Genomic DNA, 14,186 nt, shown 5'->3' with positions numbered 1-14,186 from the left:
GTCTCTTCACAGTTCCGTCACGATAGGACAAAAAGACATGGAAGGAAAGTGCCAGGAGGTAGCTCATTAATATTCAAACATGCTCTGTTTAATCAAGTTTAATTATAATTAATACAGTATGAATGTTAGTAGTTTATGCTTTCTAGTGAAGAAGCTACAGACCTGTGTGAGGAGTCAAGTTGAGGAGAGCCATGAGTCAGCAAGAGTCATATAACTATAGATGTAAGACTAAAGCAAAGACTATGAGCACAGCTGTGGCACACAGGACAGACACAACAACAACAACAACAACAACAACAACAGACACTGAACCACAGGAACTTGTGTAATGTAGTAATCAGGGGGAAGCTAGTGATCTGGCCATGTGAGGTGCTGAGGCTGATGGAAAATATAGTTCAGCACACGCCGTGACTACAACATCAACATCATGCTTTTCTTTGAAAATTCTAGAACACACATTTCCTGACTTTCTGTCATATTTCTGACAAGACATTATTGGGATCAGTTCAGCTGTGTTTTGGATGGACTAAAAGATGGCTGGAATCGCACAGTGAAAGAAAGTTATTATCATAGTAGAATGAATGCATTAATAGAAAACCTTGACGTAAATTACAACCGTCTGTTAAAGAGAATTACGAACACTACTGACCAATCAGGTCTGAGAATTCATCAGGGCTGTGGTCCAAGTTAGAAATAACTTTTTTTTTTTTTTTTTTTTTGCAAGTCTGGTGTCCTCCCATCTGCCCTTAAACAAACACTACAGGACAACATCTGGCCTCCAACACACATAACACACACACACACACACACACACACACACACACACACACACACACACACACACACACATCTATCACATCACATTCTTTTCCTGCTCTTCTAAAACGTGTGTTCTATCCATGTTTAGTAGCTGATATGAGCTGTCTCTGGATTTGTCCTGCAGGAGGAAGACAGACGCACAGCAAATGTTTTAGCACGAAAGGAGGATGAGAAGAAACGCGAGAGCCACAAACAAGCCGCTCACAAGGTAGCCACTAAATATCCTGTCACTTTTCTTTGCATTTCCTGCAGGTTGATTTATTAAGGGTTTGTCCTGGTATTTCTGGAGCTACTGTAGTGTATTCCTGCTGCTGCAGTGACAGGCTGATCTTTACTCTTTCAGTGAGGAAGAGATGATGCTCATTAGATGAGTCACTGAAGAAACCAGAGCGCTTTGGTAACAACACTGTACTTATGTAAAAATGTCACTCAAAGCGCATTGTTAGCTAAGGACAAGAAGAAAGGGGTGTGATATTTTACCACCCAGAAGGCCATTATTTTTTATTATTATTTCCAGTAAAAGCAGGCATTTTATTTCACTCATACCACACTAATTTGCAGAGATGAATGATTCCTTTTTACCACTACACTTTATTTCCGCTGTCTTATGGGAAATTTTTAAATGTTTATCAACGAGCATTTCTGTACAAGACCCTCCAATTTCATCGTTTACTTTTCTGTGAAAATATCACCATTTGTAAGCTAAATTAAAACAGAAATACTGAATCCTGAGTGTCTACTTTCATATGAGCTTGATATTAACACCAATGTGGAGTGAGACAAGACAAAGATGTTGATATTGAACATAAATGGAAGTCGAAAGTCCCTTTTTTTTTCTCTCAAACAAACCCTGTACAATAAACTGGAATTGAAATTGGAAATGTACATAAAAAATATAAATGTTATTATATTTGTTATTTTCCATGAAAAAAAAACTGATTGGTGTCAATATCAGCTGAGGCATCCTGAGGACTTTCCTTCTGACTGTTAGTTCCTAAGCACTGGAGCTGGAGACTCCAAAACAACACAATTAGGTAATAATGTGAAAACATGTCAAGACAGAACTTCGCTTAGAACTTAGTTTAGATTGAACTGAAGATCTGGCAGCGTCTTGTGTTTTTGTGTAATGTGTGTGTGATTTATTTGTTTTTGTTAATGTCTGCAGCCATGGGGGCATTGGGAATGAAGTGGGAGAGTAGTAGGAGTTGATGGTTTCTGTGTAATTGAAGCCAGATAATCCCTGATAATATGTCAACTCCTTCATTCCTTATTACAGAGAGAGAGAGGGAGAGGGAGGGGGAAGAAGAGAGGGAGAGATAGAGAGAGAGGGAGAGAGGGAGAAAAGAAGGAGAGAGAGGCGAGAGAGAGAAAGAGGGAGGGGGGAGAAGAGAGGGAGAGAGGGAGTGGCACATTCCATACCTTGTTGAGGAGAAATTTAATAAGGGCCAAAGAGGAGCAAGATTCCTCTTGTAGTTAATCTATGTTGAGAATTGCATCATGGGTAATATGTAGTGAAAGATGGAAAGAGCTAATGATAGATATCCGAGGTTAGAACTAAAAGAATGTCACTGAAAGAGATGAGAGATGAGATGTACCTTTATTAATCCCCTCTAGGAGAAATTCAAGAATTCTGAAGTGTTAGTGTTTTGATTCATTAAACTGTCTCACTTTCACATGAAGCCAGGCTTGCGATTTTCCAGTAATCTCATCTCTCTCACATGAGCTCCATAGCTAGTGTTTCGCACTAATGTCAGCCTGTGACAGCCAGCAATGAGCTCAGTGACTGCTGTTCAGTTCCTGTGGAGAAATGTGGAGACAGAACGTTCCAGACTGCAGGGAAGATATCAGCATACATCAGTTTATCAGTGTTCATTCTATTAAAGCTCCATCAGGATGTCGGTGAAATAGAGAAACGTACTTTTGTCAAGGAGAAATGAGAAAGTCCGGGATCTGTTTTGTGCAGGTTCGAGCTGAACATGGTTTGTGTGTTATTAAAGTCTGCCAAAAAATCTCTGCAAAATGGGTCAGAAAGAGGCCAAAAATATCTGCCACAGCTACAGGCACCAACGGCATCATCATAAGCCTCATTTTATCTTTGTGGGGTTTTTCAAAATGTACCCCACATTTTGTGTTTTGTTAGAAAACCTATTAATCCATTAACAATGACATCATAAATAAAGATCATTAACAATATAAACATAGAAACATTTATTTATTTTTACCTGCCACTTGTAGCCCTTTATGGTGGATGATTAAGATGTTGGTATAAGGATTAAAACACACACACACACACACACACACACACACACACACACACACACACACACACACACACACACACACACACATTTATGTATACATAGAGATAGATAGATAGATAGATAGATAGATAGATAGATAGATAGATAGATAGATAGATAGATAGATAGATAGATAGATAGATAGATAAACTATACATGATATAATTAGTTGTTTGCTGAGAAAAATATATAAATGATATATAATATATATATCTCTTAAAATATAATGCATAATATATAAAAATGGCAGAACTAGAAAAATAAAATTAAATTCTTACAGACATATAATAATGTTCAACCTAAGAATCTAAGGAAAAAAGTAAAAAAGAAAAGGAAGAGGGGGAAATATATAGTATTTCAGTTCTCCTGAAAAAATAATTGTGCACATAAACTAATCACATACTGTACTTACAAAGAAGTACATAGAAGACAAAACTGACAGTAAAATTATACTAGGCTGAATATTCTTCATGGAAGGTTGAGTATCTAAACTCAGTAACATAATGCAGTAATACATCCTAACATACTGTATTACATGTCAAGTGCCATAGCTGATGGAGTCACAGTTTTATCTTTGTAGAAGACTGCTACAAGTTCTTTTATTCAGAACCATGTTTAAAAAGCTGATGTAAAGTCTGATGTTGCTGTTTGCTTTTCTTCTCTGCGCCGACTTCTTCAGGAGAAGCGTCGACTGGCCATCCGTAAGGCAGCGCAGCAGTGGGAGGATTCCAGGAGCTTTCTGGAGCTTCCAGCACAGAACGGAGGCAAGGATGAGCTGAGCCCAGAGAACAGCCCCGCCCACAGCCCAGGACAGACCAATGGGATTGCTCAGGAACCCTCGCCCGATGACCTCAGGTAGAGAGTAACAATCTCAACATTCTCTGACCAATCACAGTGGAGAATTAAACAATGTTATGATATAGAAGAGATTAAATGCCGCACCATTGTTGTGTATGACCATATTTGGTAAAATATAGCCTCAAAGCCAGAAGCTTTAAAAAAAATCATTCGTGATTGTTGTTATGTTTACATTTAAGACAAACAGAAGTGGGAAGGTGGTTTATTTTTTCCTCTCTGTTTATGCTCTCATTTGTGGTTCCGTATCAGACGAGATAGAGGAAGTCCTGTAACTGTACCTGAGCGTCCAGCAGGGGGCAGTGAAAGTAAATTGCGTTCAGGCAGTCGGCCCAACAGCCCCCGAGACCCCAGGTATAAACAGACACACACACAGACACACACACACACACGCACACACACACGCACACAAATCCATATATACTGCATATCCCCATACTACACTTTAAAGTACTGAACCTGTAGTATACTCACAGTCAAATCAAGGAACAAGTGCAGCCTGCATCTAATTAACTAATTAACATGTTTAATTTGACAATATTATCACAATAATCGATACATTTCTTACTTATGATCAAATAAAAGCATGTTTGACCATTTAAGAGACAAAGTTTTTTGCTGGCTAATATGATAGCTGTGTGTGTGTGTGTGTGTGTGTGTGTGTGTGTGTGTGTGTGTGTGTGTGTGTGTGTGTGTGTGTGCGTGCGCATGTGAGAAATTTCAAATATTCAACAGGAATTACAACTTTTTCCCCAAGAACACATTAGTCTTAACACACTGATCAGGTCAAACAACCTGGCCTCATGCTGTGTGAACCTAGAAAGTTCTTGTTCTTTCTGGAAAAGCACAAAAGTCGGAGAACGGAAAAACAGACAGAGAATACAAGCAGAAGTGGGAGTGCGTTTTATTATTCCATCTGTTATTTTTTCTCACTTCAGTCTAGCCTGTGACTCTGTAAGATAACACAATCTGCCAGTCATTGAGAACAAACGTCCTGATACACAAGTTGCTTTGAGAGTCTTCTGCTTTGACCTTTGATTAAATATGTCTAAAGCAGCACCGCGTGCCAGCCAGCGCATCACTCCCATTCCTTGTCTTCTTTAAAAAATAGCTGTTATTTTTGGACGCGTTTCAGCTGGAGCTTATTCCGTGTCTTACAGGCAACACGAGGACATTGCTTTGTTCCTCCATCACCTTTTTTCTTTTCATCACCTTCTATTTGGGCATGTTTTTTTTTTACAGGGACCAGGTCTCCAGGATGCTGCTCGTTCATTATGTGTGATTGCAGGCAACAGTGTGACACCCTGCAGCTCTGGCTCTGTTTTATCAGTGTGCTTTGAGATTGACTGATTAAGGTGAGGTTTCAGGGCTTCCAGTCAGTTCCTGGCGCCTGCAGGTCTGCTCATGGACTCAGATCAGTGTGAAATTCATACTGTCCATATCCTGGTCAGGTACCTGTGCTTTGTTTTCTTCTTATCATACAACATACAGTAGTTGTGAATGTTGAGGAATCCTACGGAGGTTCTCGGTCTGGTTCGAGCGACGGGAACCAAACAAGCTCTTCCAATCATTTACTGAGTTTCAGCTCTGTGTTCTTTGAGTGATTTTTGTCAATCACCACATTTCTGCTTAATTAATACAAAAAGATTTCCAGGGACACGCACTTTTTGCTTTTCTTGACTTGTTTAATTATATGCAGCATACAACCAAACCAAACATATAGACAAGTAGAGATGCTTTGATTCAGACTCACAACATACTGTAGACCTATAAGTGTGCAGAATACACAGTGCTGTCTGGTGTCTTTAAACGTCAAACATTCTCCTCACTTCCACTCTACAGGATTTTGAAGCTAATTCACTCACCTAGAAAATCCCCGAAAGGTTTTCTTTCCTTCTTTCCATCTTTATCTCAACTGAGAATATCTCTTGACTTTACAGGGTTTATTTTGGATTTGTTTGGCTTGGGTGGAGATAATAAGGATTAAATGAAGGGCATGATGAGCACCGAAGTGGCTTTTGTGTTCAGCCAAGTTCAGCGTTTTGTAGGATCATGTCATGGCTTAATCAAAATCTGTTTGTGTTTCTTTGGTTCATTTTTTTTTAATCAGTTCATGCATTTTAGATCATTTTAAGATTTCTGTTCTTAAAAACCACAACAATAATTATCTAAGGTGGCCAACCTGGCGTTTTACTTTGATCTCGGTACAGTCGTTCATTACTTGGCTCTCTCTATCTCCGTGTAGTCAGCTGTTTATTTTTGTTTCTTTTTAAACACAATGGCCACCTTTTACACTGCTCTTCCCATACCAGTCCTCGTTCCACTCCTTTCTGAAACAAATCACACAAATTCCTCCCTGTTCTCTTTGGGATTCCCTATGTGGCTCTAGTGTTACGCCGTGTCTGAGTCTCCGGTTTGTGAAATTTGAATAAGCTTGAGTCTGACTTATTCTGGTGTTTTAACGCTAAAACCTGGTGTCCATGAAGCCGATCCTCTGGCATGTGGGTGTCACTAGGCTACGGTGGTGCCGGGTCACAGAGCTCCACCAGGATATCGAGCCTTCCTGAGACTCACCATGATCCTCCACTCTCACGGTTACGTTTTTAACTATATACCTTCTCCAGAGCAGCACCCAGGAGCCGAGCCAATTAGGCCAGACGGATGTCTGTTCTCTCCTACAGACCGATCGGGTCTCGGTTTTAACTAACACACTTAGTTTCTCTGTCCTATTGACACACACGTAAACAAACGCAGTGCTTTGTAAGAGGCTCGACGATTAGCATCAGTGCTAATGGATCAGGCAGATAGGGAATTGGCAGCGCACCATTAAGGCACTCAGCTCTGTAAGCAGTGTTACTCTGTCTACTGTGTTTACATCTGTACTCAGTGGTCCCCTTGTGAAGACGTCCTGGAGCACGGCTGCTCTACGAATCCCAGAACAAATTCTGAGACTGAACTCAGTCAGTTTAACCAAAAACAGACACTATTGTGTACACTTTTCTAGATTGCCTTATATGTAGATGATGAGCCAAAAATTGCCTATAGTATAATTAACAGAAGCTTGTGTGATGATTTTGGCCCATGCTCTGCACTGTGTAAAGACTTCCTGGAGTGTTGTGGTAGCAAAATAATCAACAATGATGTTTCATGACCTGTCAACATTGATTATTTTACAATTACAGCATATCCTGAAGCAGTGTGTAGAAATTATAATGGTTTCTTAATTAAGGAACATGTTTTTATGCATTTATATTGTATTATTTTGTGGAACATATGGAATCAATAAAATAAGTTGACTGATTTATGTTTTAGCAGCTATCGACTATCAACTGTCATTCCAACGTTAGCTTCATTCTCCCAGAATTCGAAGAAAGTTAACCAAACCCTTGGACATCTGTTGGATTTTGTGAAGGAGTCTTGGCGAGCGTTAAAAGTTAAACACTTATTAAAAACCTATCAAGCCTCATTTTAGTGCAGATATGACTCTTCTTTGCTGCAGGCATTGTGTTTGAAGCACACATGTTACTGATACTGAGTGATTAAGTTAAATCTCTGTCTTTATGAGCCATTGTTTTTGGGCAAGCATCCCGAAAGCACTTTAGCTCAAAGATCAGTAAAAGATGATACTGCTTCAAACTCTTAAGACTTAAGCTGCTATGTTAAGTCCCTGACCCACTAATGCTCTGTCTAATGTTCTCTCTTATGCTCTCTCTAATGTTCTCTTTTTGTTTCCAGACTCCAGGAGGCAGGGGGTGCCTGTGTGCAGAGTCTGTCTCTGTCTGAGAGCCACGTGGCTGAGCTGGATGGCGAAACGGTGCGTCTGTTCGGTCCGGGAGCTCTGGACACTCTGGAAAGAGGTTGGGGCGTGCAGACAGCCAGCACCGTCACTACCATCGCCTTCCGCTATATCCAGTTTGACAGCATCGTGCCTACTCTGCCGCGCATTCGCCTCAAATTCCCCAACCTCACGGTCAGCCCAATTTCTCACACCACAACTCTATAACAGGACATGATCCATCATTCCGTATGTTCACTGCAGCTCTGTGCAAGTGCATGTGTCCAGGACACACTGATAATCAGTGGATCAAATAAGGACAGAGCTGAAAACCTGGAGCTGTTAAAACTCTCAGTTCTTTCTGGAAGTTTTTCCAGGTTCCCTTGCTGTCACAGTAACTTCTCTTCTCTTCTCTTCTCTTCTCTTCTCTTCTCTTCTCTTCTCTTCTCTTCTCTTCTCTCCTCTTCTCTTCTCTTCTCTTCTTGTCTCTTCTCCTTTCCTCTCCTCTCTTCTCCTCTCCTCTCCACTCCTCTTCATAGCACTTGATCTTTATGGAGACTAATATAAACCGGCTGTTGCAGTTAGCAGCTCTAGCACAGATAAAGAGGCTGGAGCAGGTGACCATTGATCCAGAGGGAAACCCTGTAGTGAGTCTCACTCTGTGGCGATCCTTTCTCATCTACAGACTCAACCATCTCAACCTTCAGAAAATCAATGGCACGGAGGTAGTAATTACAGGCTCATGACTGGCTGATGAAAATGTATTTATGCTTTGCTACATATTGGCTGGACATTTGATAGCTCCAGTAAATAAAATACATTTTATTTCATATCTCACATCTCTCTCATGTCCGTGTCTCTCATGTCCGTGTCACCAGGTGACTATGAACGACGTCATTGCGGCCGAGCGCATTTTTGGGACCCTGGGTCACGTGGCTTCAACTGAAACACCACACTGTCGACTGCTTCTCCTGCTGGAGGAGTCCAGGTGTGTGTTCATGTGTGATACACTTACATTGCATGGGTGTGTTCTCATGAGTGTGTGTTTGCTTTTCAGGAATTGTTTATCACCCAATAATGCAATCCAGTGATTAAGTGACTGTGTGTTTGGATATGTGTCTGGATGCCTGACTGATTATACAGTGGATTTTGTGAGAAGAGATAAATACATTTACGTGTGTGTGTGTGCGTGTGCGCACATGCTTATATACTGACCTGTATTTACTCTGGGGCAGGATGGTACCTGCTTGGCATCAGCAGGAGTTCCTCATCCCGGCCAAAACCGCTTCTGACTCCATCTGTCAGCTTTGTACAATAAATCTGCTTAAGGCACCAGACAACACTGCAGCACACAATTAGCCATTAGTTCCTCTGTAGCTTCACACTGCTGTCACACTGAAGCCAGCACCTCACTATTACAGTACATCTCATAAACCTATCAGACCCAGATGTCTGAAATTCTCATAGCCACAGTGATGGTGATAGATCTTTAAAAAAGTGATGACTTGAGAAATGCATCCCTTAATGGTGTATCATGGTTTTGTTTTTTTAGTTACCTTTTAAATTAAACCCACGGGGCTTTTTTTTAATCACAGCAATCCACCAACCTGAACAATATTTAACTTTCATATTTTTTTATATCTGTTTACAATTATATGTGATGCTGTGGAACATCCAGGAAACATGTTTAATATCATTTATGCTAAAACAACCTGTTCTAATACAAAAGGAATAAGTTAATAAGACAAAATGAATCATATTATATATGTTATTATTATAAACCAAAAAAAAAAAAAACACTGCTTGGGACTCAATAATTCAAATTCACATTTAAGAGGTTGTTTTATCAACATTAGAAATTTTAATATTGCATTCAAGCTTTTCAGATAAGAAAATAACTACAGGATGAAACATAGAAAAATGAAAGTACATGCAATTAACAATATAGTTGAAAAGGAACAGTCATGAGAAAACTATTATTAACCTGAGAACAGTTAGAGCAGGATTATATACTGTACCAGATACATAATAATACGTGACTGTTAGGAAGTGATGAAACTAGAGACTCCTTCCTCTGCTCAATGAATCTAATCTTCTGACCAATAAGATTTGAGTATTCAGGGTATATGATCATGTTATGTGAAGTCCTGTGATTAGCTTCTCATAGATTTGTTTCAAGGATTTCCTTCCTTGTGTGACGAACGAGGCCAAAGACTGTGTGTGTGTGTGTGTGTGTGTGTGTGTGTGTGTGTGTGTGTGTGTGTGTGTGTGTGTGTGTGTGTGTGTATGTGTGTGTGTGTGTGTGTGTGTGTGTGTAAATATTTTATAGCTTTATAAGTGATGATGGCAGGCCAGCACTTGTTCGATGCTGCTGCCATTTTTAGCCCATTCTACAGAGAGAGAGAGAGTGAGATGGGTGGGGTTATAAAGAGAGAGAGAGAGAGAGAGAGAGAGAGAGAGAGAGAGAGAGAGAGAGAGAGAGAGAGAGAGAGAGTCTTAAACATCTCAGGCTCCAGGTGAGAACTTATAGAACATAATTTTTCCCTGAGCTCTTTGTAGGTATTCCAGCTAGATCACCTACACATCTGCTCATGTTTCACACCACACACACCTCACAGGTCTAGATCTCTGTTTCAGGTCCTAGCACCTCCTTACAGCTAGGCGGACACGGTGCACGCACGTCTTTAATCTCCTGGCTCTGATTAAAACCCTGAGCCACACACAGTGTCTCTCACACACACTCCCTCTCACACATGCAGCCATAGCTTTCCATGCAGTAGCCTGCAGGTAGGCAGCATGTCGAATCGCTGGCAGAGGGAACAGGAGCCGACTGGTTCTGTTCTGCACTTCATTCGCCTCATGATAGAACATCCATTACTCCTGTTCCTGTCCACTACTTACATGTATACATTTAATAACCACCGTGCAATCGTGTTATCTCCCGCCCCCCCGCCCCCCCCACGCACACAAACACTCATAAACACATATTAGATGCTTGGTAAAAGAGTAACACACAACTCAGGAAAGGTGATATAAGAAAATAATGTGTGACAGTGACAGAATTCCTTCCTTGAAGTATTTTCCTATAGCAGCAGATCCTGGAGTCTTTTCTTCTTTTTACACCACAACAATTTGGCATTATTTATGCTTACTTGTAATTTATAATTATTTATAATTAATGATGTTGCAGACTGACCACAAATTATAGCAGCTATAAATCTCCAGTCTTCTGCCTCTGCTTCTCTCTCTCTCTCTCTCTCTCTCTCTCTCTCTCTCTCTCTCTCTCTCTCTCTCTCTCTCTGTCTGTCTATCTATCTATCTCTCTCTCTGCCTCTCTCTCTCTATCTATCTCTCTCTGCATAATAATTTAATAAGTCCAGAAACACACAGCTTGGCCCGTTACAGATAGACATAGAAACTACCACGTGTCTGTAAACGTACCGCGAGTTACTGTATAAACCCCTGACACAGAAGATTCACTGTGTTTCTCGGCAGGAAGAGACAGCTGCAGTTCTTGCTGGAGGGCAGAGTTCGCAGGTTTGGATTGAGCCCTGAGGAGCTGAGGGAAAACGGGAAGCTGCTGGGGGAAAGCATGAGCCGTGCACTCTTTAACTACCCCAACAAGGACTCCAGCTCTGACAGTCCAGAGGTCACACACACACACACACACACACACACACACACACACACACACACACACACACACACACACACACACACACACACACACACACACACACACACTCTGTTTTAAACATGAGCTCAAGAATACTGTCATATAAACACAAAAATGATTCTGATTCACACTAACAAATAATGTGTTGTAGGTTTATTTCTTCTGGGCATACAGTATTTAGCATTTAGGGACGTGGGAAATCAAACTTTTTTACCATTTCGTGCGTAGCATCTAAACTAGAACAAACACTTTAAGGCTCTTTTGTATATTTTAGTAAAATATAAGATGCATCTTCTCTCTGAATCATTGGGGATTTATTGGAACTTATTTACAATCCATCACACTGCTGTCTTCTGTCCTGAAGATTTTGTCATGTTGGAAGACTTAATACTAAGCATCAAGGTTTTAAGTTTTAACATCCCAGACAATATGATTGGGAGCCTAATTTGAATTGTATTTACATAAATCCATGACGTTCTATTTACTTTTCATTTGTAAAAATCTTATAATATAAAAAAATATTACATTAGAGTGAAACGGTCCTTTACTCAGATCTCTCACTGTACATTTAATCTTTAAACATCGTTGTGTTCAGCTTTAAGTTCTGACAGCAGAATGTCTCTGCATGTCCTCAGGAGAGCAGCAGTGAGGTGTTGGGGCGCAGCTCCGTGGTGGATCAGTACCTGCGAGGACTCGTGCGCTCTGCCTCCAGCACCAGTGTGAAGGGAGAAGCACTGCACAAGCTCTGGCCCACCATGTTTGTAGAGATGGTGAGGGACTGTGTGCTTGAGACAAGGGACACAACGGCGTACACGCACACCTGCCTCGACACGCTCTCCAGCACCAAATGAAAGGGAGGGGAGCGATGAAATGGAAAGCGTGCGGAGAGAAATGAAAGGATGTTTACTCCGCCCAGGAAAAAAAACAACATTCCTGCTGTCTTTTTGTCCCGTTTCCAAAAACACAATCTCCTATGGAGATTAGTCAAATGTAGAAATTTGAACTCGCGTATGACTCGGAGGGACAGAACCAATGAACCTCACTTAAGCTCTGACTGAGAAATTAGGAATGAACTTTGATGATTAAAACATGATGCCTGTGATGTTTTTATGCTTGTTCACCCACACAAGTGTCGCAGAAGAGTAGTAAGAGTAATATGCTAACGAGGTTTGCTAACGTCGGTCTTCCTAATGATGCTGCTAACAGACACACAAAAAAACAAACAAAAAAAAAAATCCAGTCTGGGTTTATTTTCTGTCTGCTGTCTAACTGCGAAACCCTAGAAGAGATAAGACAATTTTATGTTTTAGCATCTCTGTCTCTTTTTATGCTGCTGGATAGGATCCAAAAGACATGAACTCCTCTCGCACAGAGGGTTTTTTTGCGCTTTTGTTCTGTATTTTACAGGATATTAAAAGAGAATGATGAACTCTTTAGTGCACAGCGTCTGAGTAATGAAAGAAAAGCACAACGTGTTTCCAAAATCAACAGCTACCACCGGAGACGGCGCACCAGGAGCTGCCGAATCTGTCAAGGTGGCACTCGGCCCGCATGAGTTGCTTAACAGAGCGTGAAAAATGTTTTCCTTTATCTGTACAAGTTCACAGGGAAGTTTTAGGTGTGTAATTACCAGAGAGAGGAATGTGCAGTAGTTAGCTTCTCTGTTTTTGTTTAAGAATTGACTTTCGACATATCCTCTAATTACACACACACACACGCAGAGGTACACATGTTTTATTGCTGTTTGTATGCTGAGACGTTGATCTCTAGGTAGATCACTTTTATACACGTAACTACTGTGTAAATGGTGTTACAGGGGAAAAAAAGCACGAGGGAAATGTACAAGTTTGTGTAGATCTATAAACATGACTCCAGACCTAATGGGCATTTTGTAAATGAGATACGATCCTGTTTATCCTGAAGGTTCTGAAGAGAAGAGATGTGTGTGTGTGTGTGTGTGTGTGTGTGTGTGTGTGTGTGTGTGTGTGTGTGTGTGTGTGTGTGTGTGTGTGTGTGTGTGTGTGTGTGTGGTGGCCTGGGAAAACCCTTCATAATGCTTTCTACTACATATAAAGTGGATATAAAAAAAGTTTACATCCTCTGTTCAAATAGATGGGTTTTTTATGTAAAAAAAAAAGAAAGAAAGAAAGAAAGATAAATCACATCAGAACCTTTTCCAACATCGGTGTGAAATTACAGAGTATAAAAGTGAAATAAAACAATCATTACTCTTTTAGGAAATGGTAGGTGTACACAAATTAAAAAGTAAGTGCACACAGATTTATGGAATGAACCAATCATGTTAAATCTCATGTTCCAAAGTCATTCTCTGATTCTGATTAAACCCTAAATAAAGATCAGATGTTCTTGGACTATTTTCTTTACATCTTCTTACATTATGGCATTATACTTACGTTTATGGCATTTGACAGACGTACTCATCCAGAGTGACTTACATTTCTCTCATGTATACAGCTGAGCAATTGAGGGCCTTGCTCAAGGGCCCAGGAGTGGCAGCTTGGTGGACTCTTCACATGTGTGGGCTATGGGATAGGAAGACTAGCTGACAAGTTCTCATAAAAAACATCCAAGCTAAACTAAATGACTCCAAACCGTGTAGCACAATGTGTCACGGTCCAGTGAGAGTAATGTCTGAAGATGTAATAATAATTTTTGGATCAAAATTTCATTGTAAGTTAACATCATGGGTGGAAACATTTATCTTGGTATCACAAAAACCTGTCTTTTTAACAGGGGTGTG

At 40.5% G+C, this 14,186-nt stretch overlaps 1 protein-coding gene across 8 annotated transcripts in view; it reads left to right on the top strand.

The window, feature by feature from the left end:
* LOC113652386 (leucine-rich repeat-containing protein 49) overlaps positions 1-13,782 on the top strand; it is a 36,388-nt gene extending 22,606 nt beyond the window's left edge. For all 8 annotated transcript variants that reach the window (XM_047822196.1, XM_047822200.1, XM_047822195.1 and 5 more), the window contains 8 exons: positions 944-1,027; positions 3,799-3,974; positions 4,227-4,328; positions 7,710-7,944; positions 8,289-8,474; positions 8,628-8,737; positions 11,245-11,398; positions 12,061-13,782. In XM_047822196.1, the coding sequence (XP_047678152.1) occupies positions 944-1,027; positions 3,799-3,974; positions 4,227-4,328; positions 7,710-7,944; positions 8,289-8,474; positions 8,628-8,737; positions 11,245-11,398; positions 12,061-12,276 (1,263 nt within the window). In that variant the 3' untranslated portion in view covers positions 12,277-13,782. The remainder of the gene's footprint in view (positions 1-943; positions 1,028-3,798; positions 3,975-4,226; positions 4,329-7,709; positions 7,945-8,288; positions 8,475-8,627; positions 8,738-11,244; positions 11,399-12,060) is intronic.
* The last annotated feature ends 404 nt before the right edge of the window (positions 13,783-14,186 follow it).

This window comes from Tachysurus fulvidraco, chromosome 13 (assembly GCF_022655615.1).
Source record: "Tachysurus fulvidraco isolate hzauxx_2018 chromosome 13, HZAU_PFXX_2.0, whole genome shotgun sequence".
Classification (NCBI taxonomy): domain Eukaryota; kingdom Metazoa; phylum Chordata; class Actinopteri; order Siluriformes; family Bagridae; genus Tachysurus; species Tachysurus fulvidraco.
This window is presented reverse-complemented; position numbering and strand designations above follow the sequence as displayed.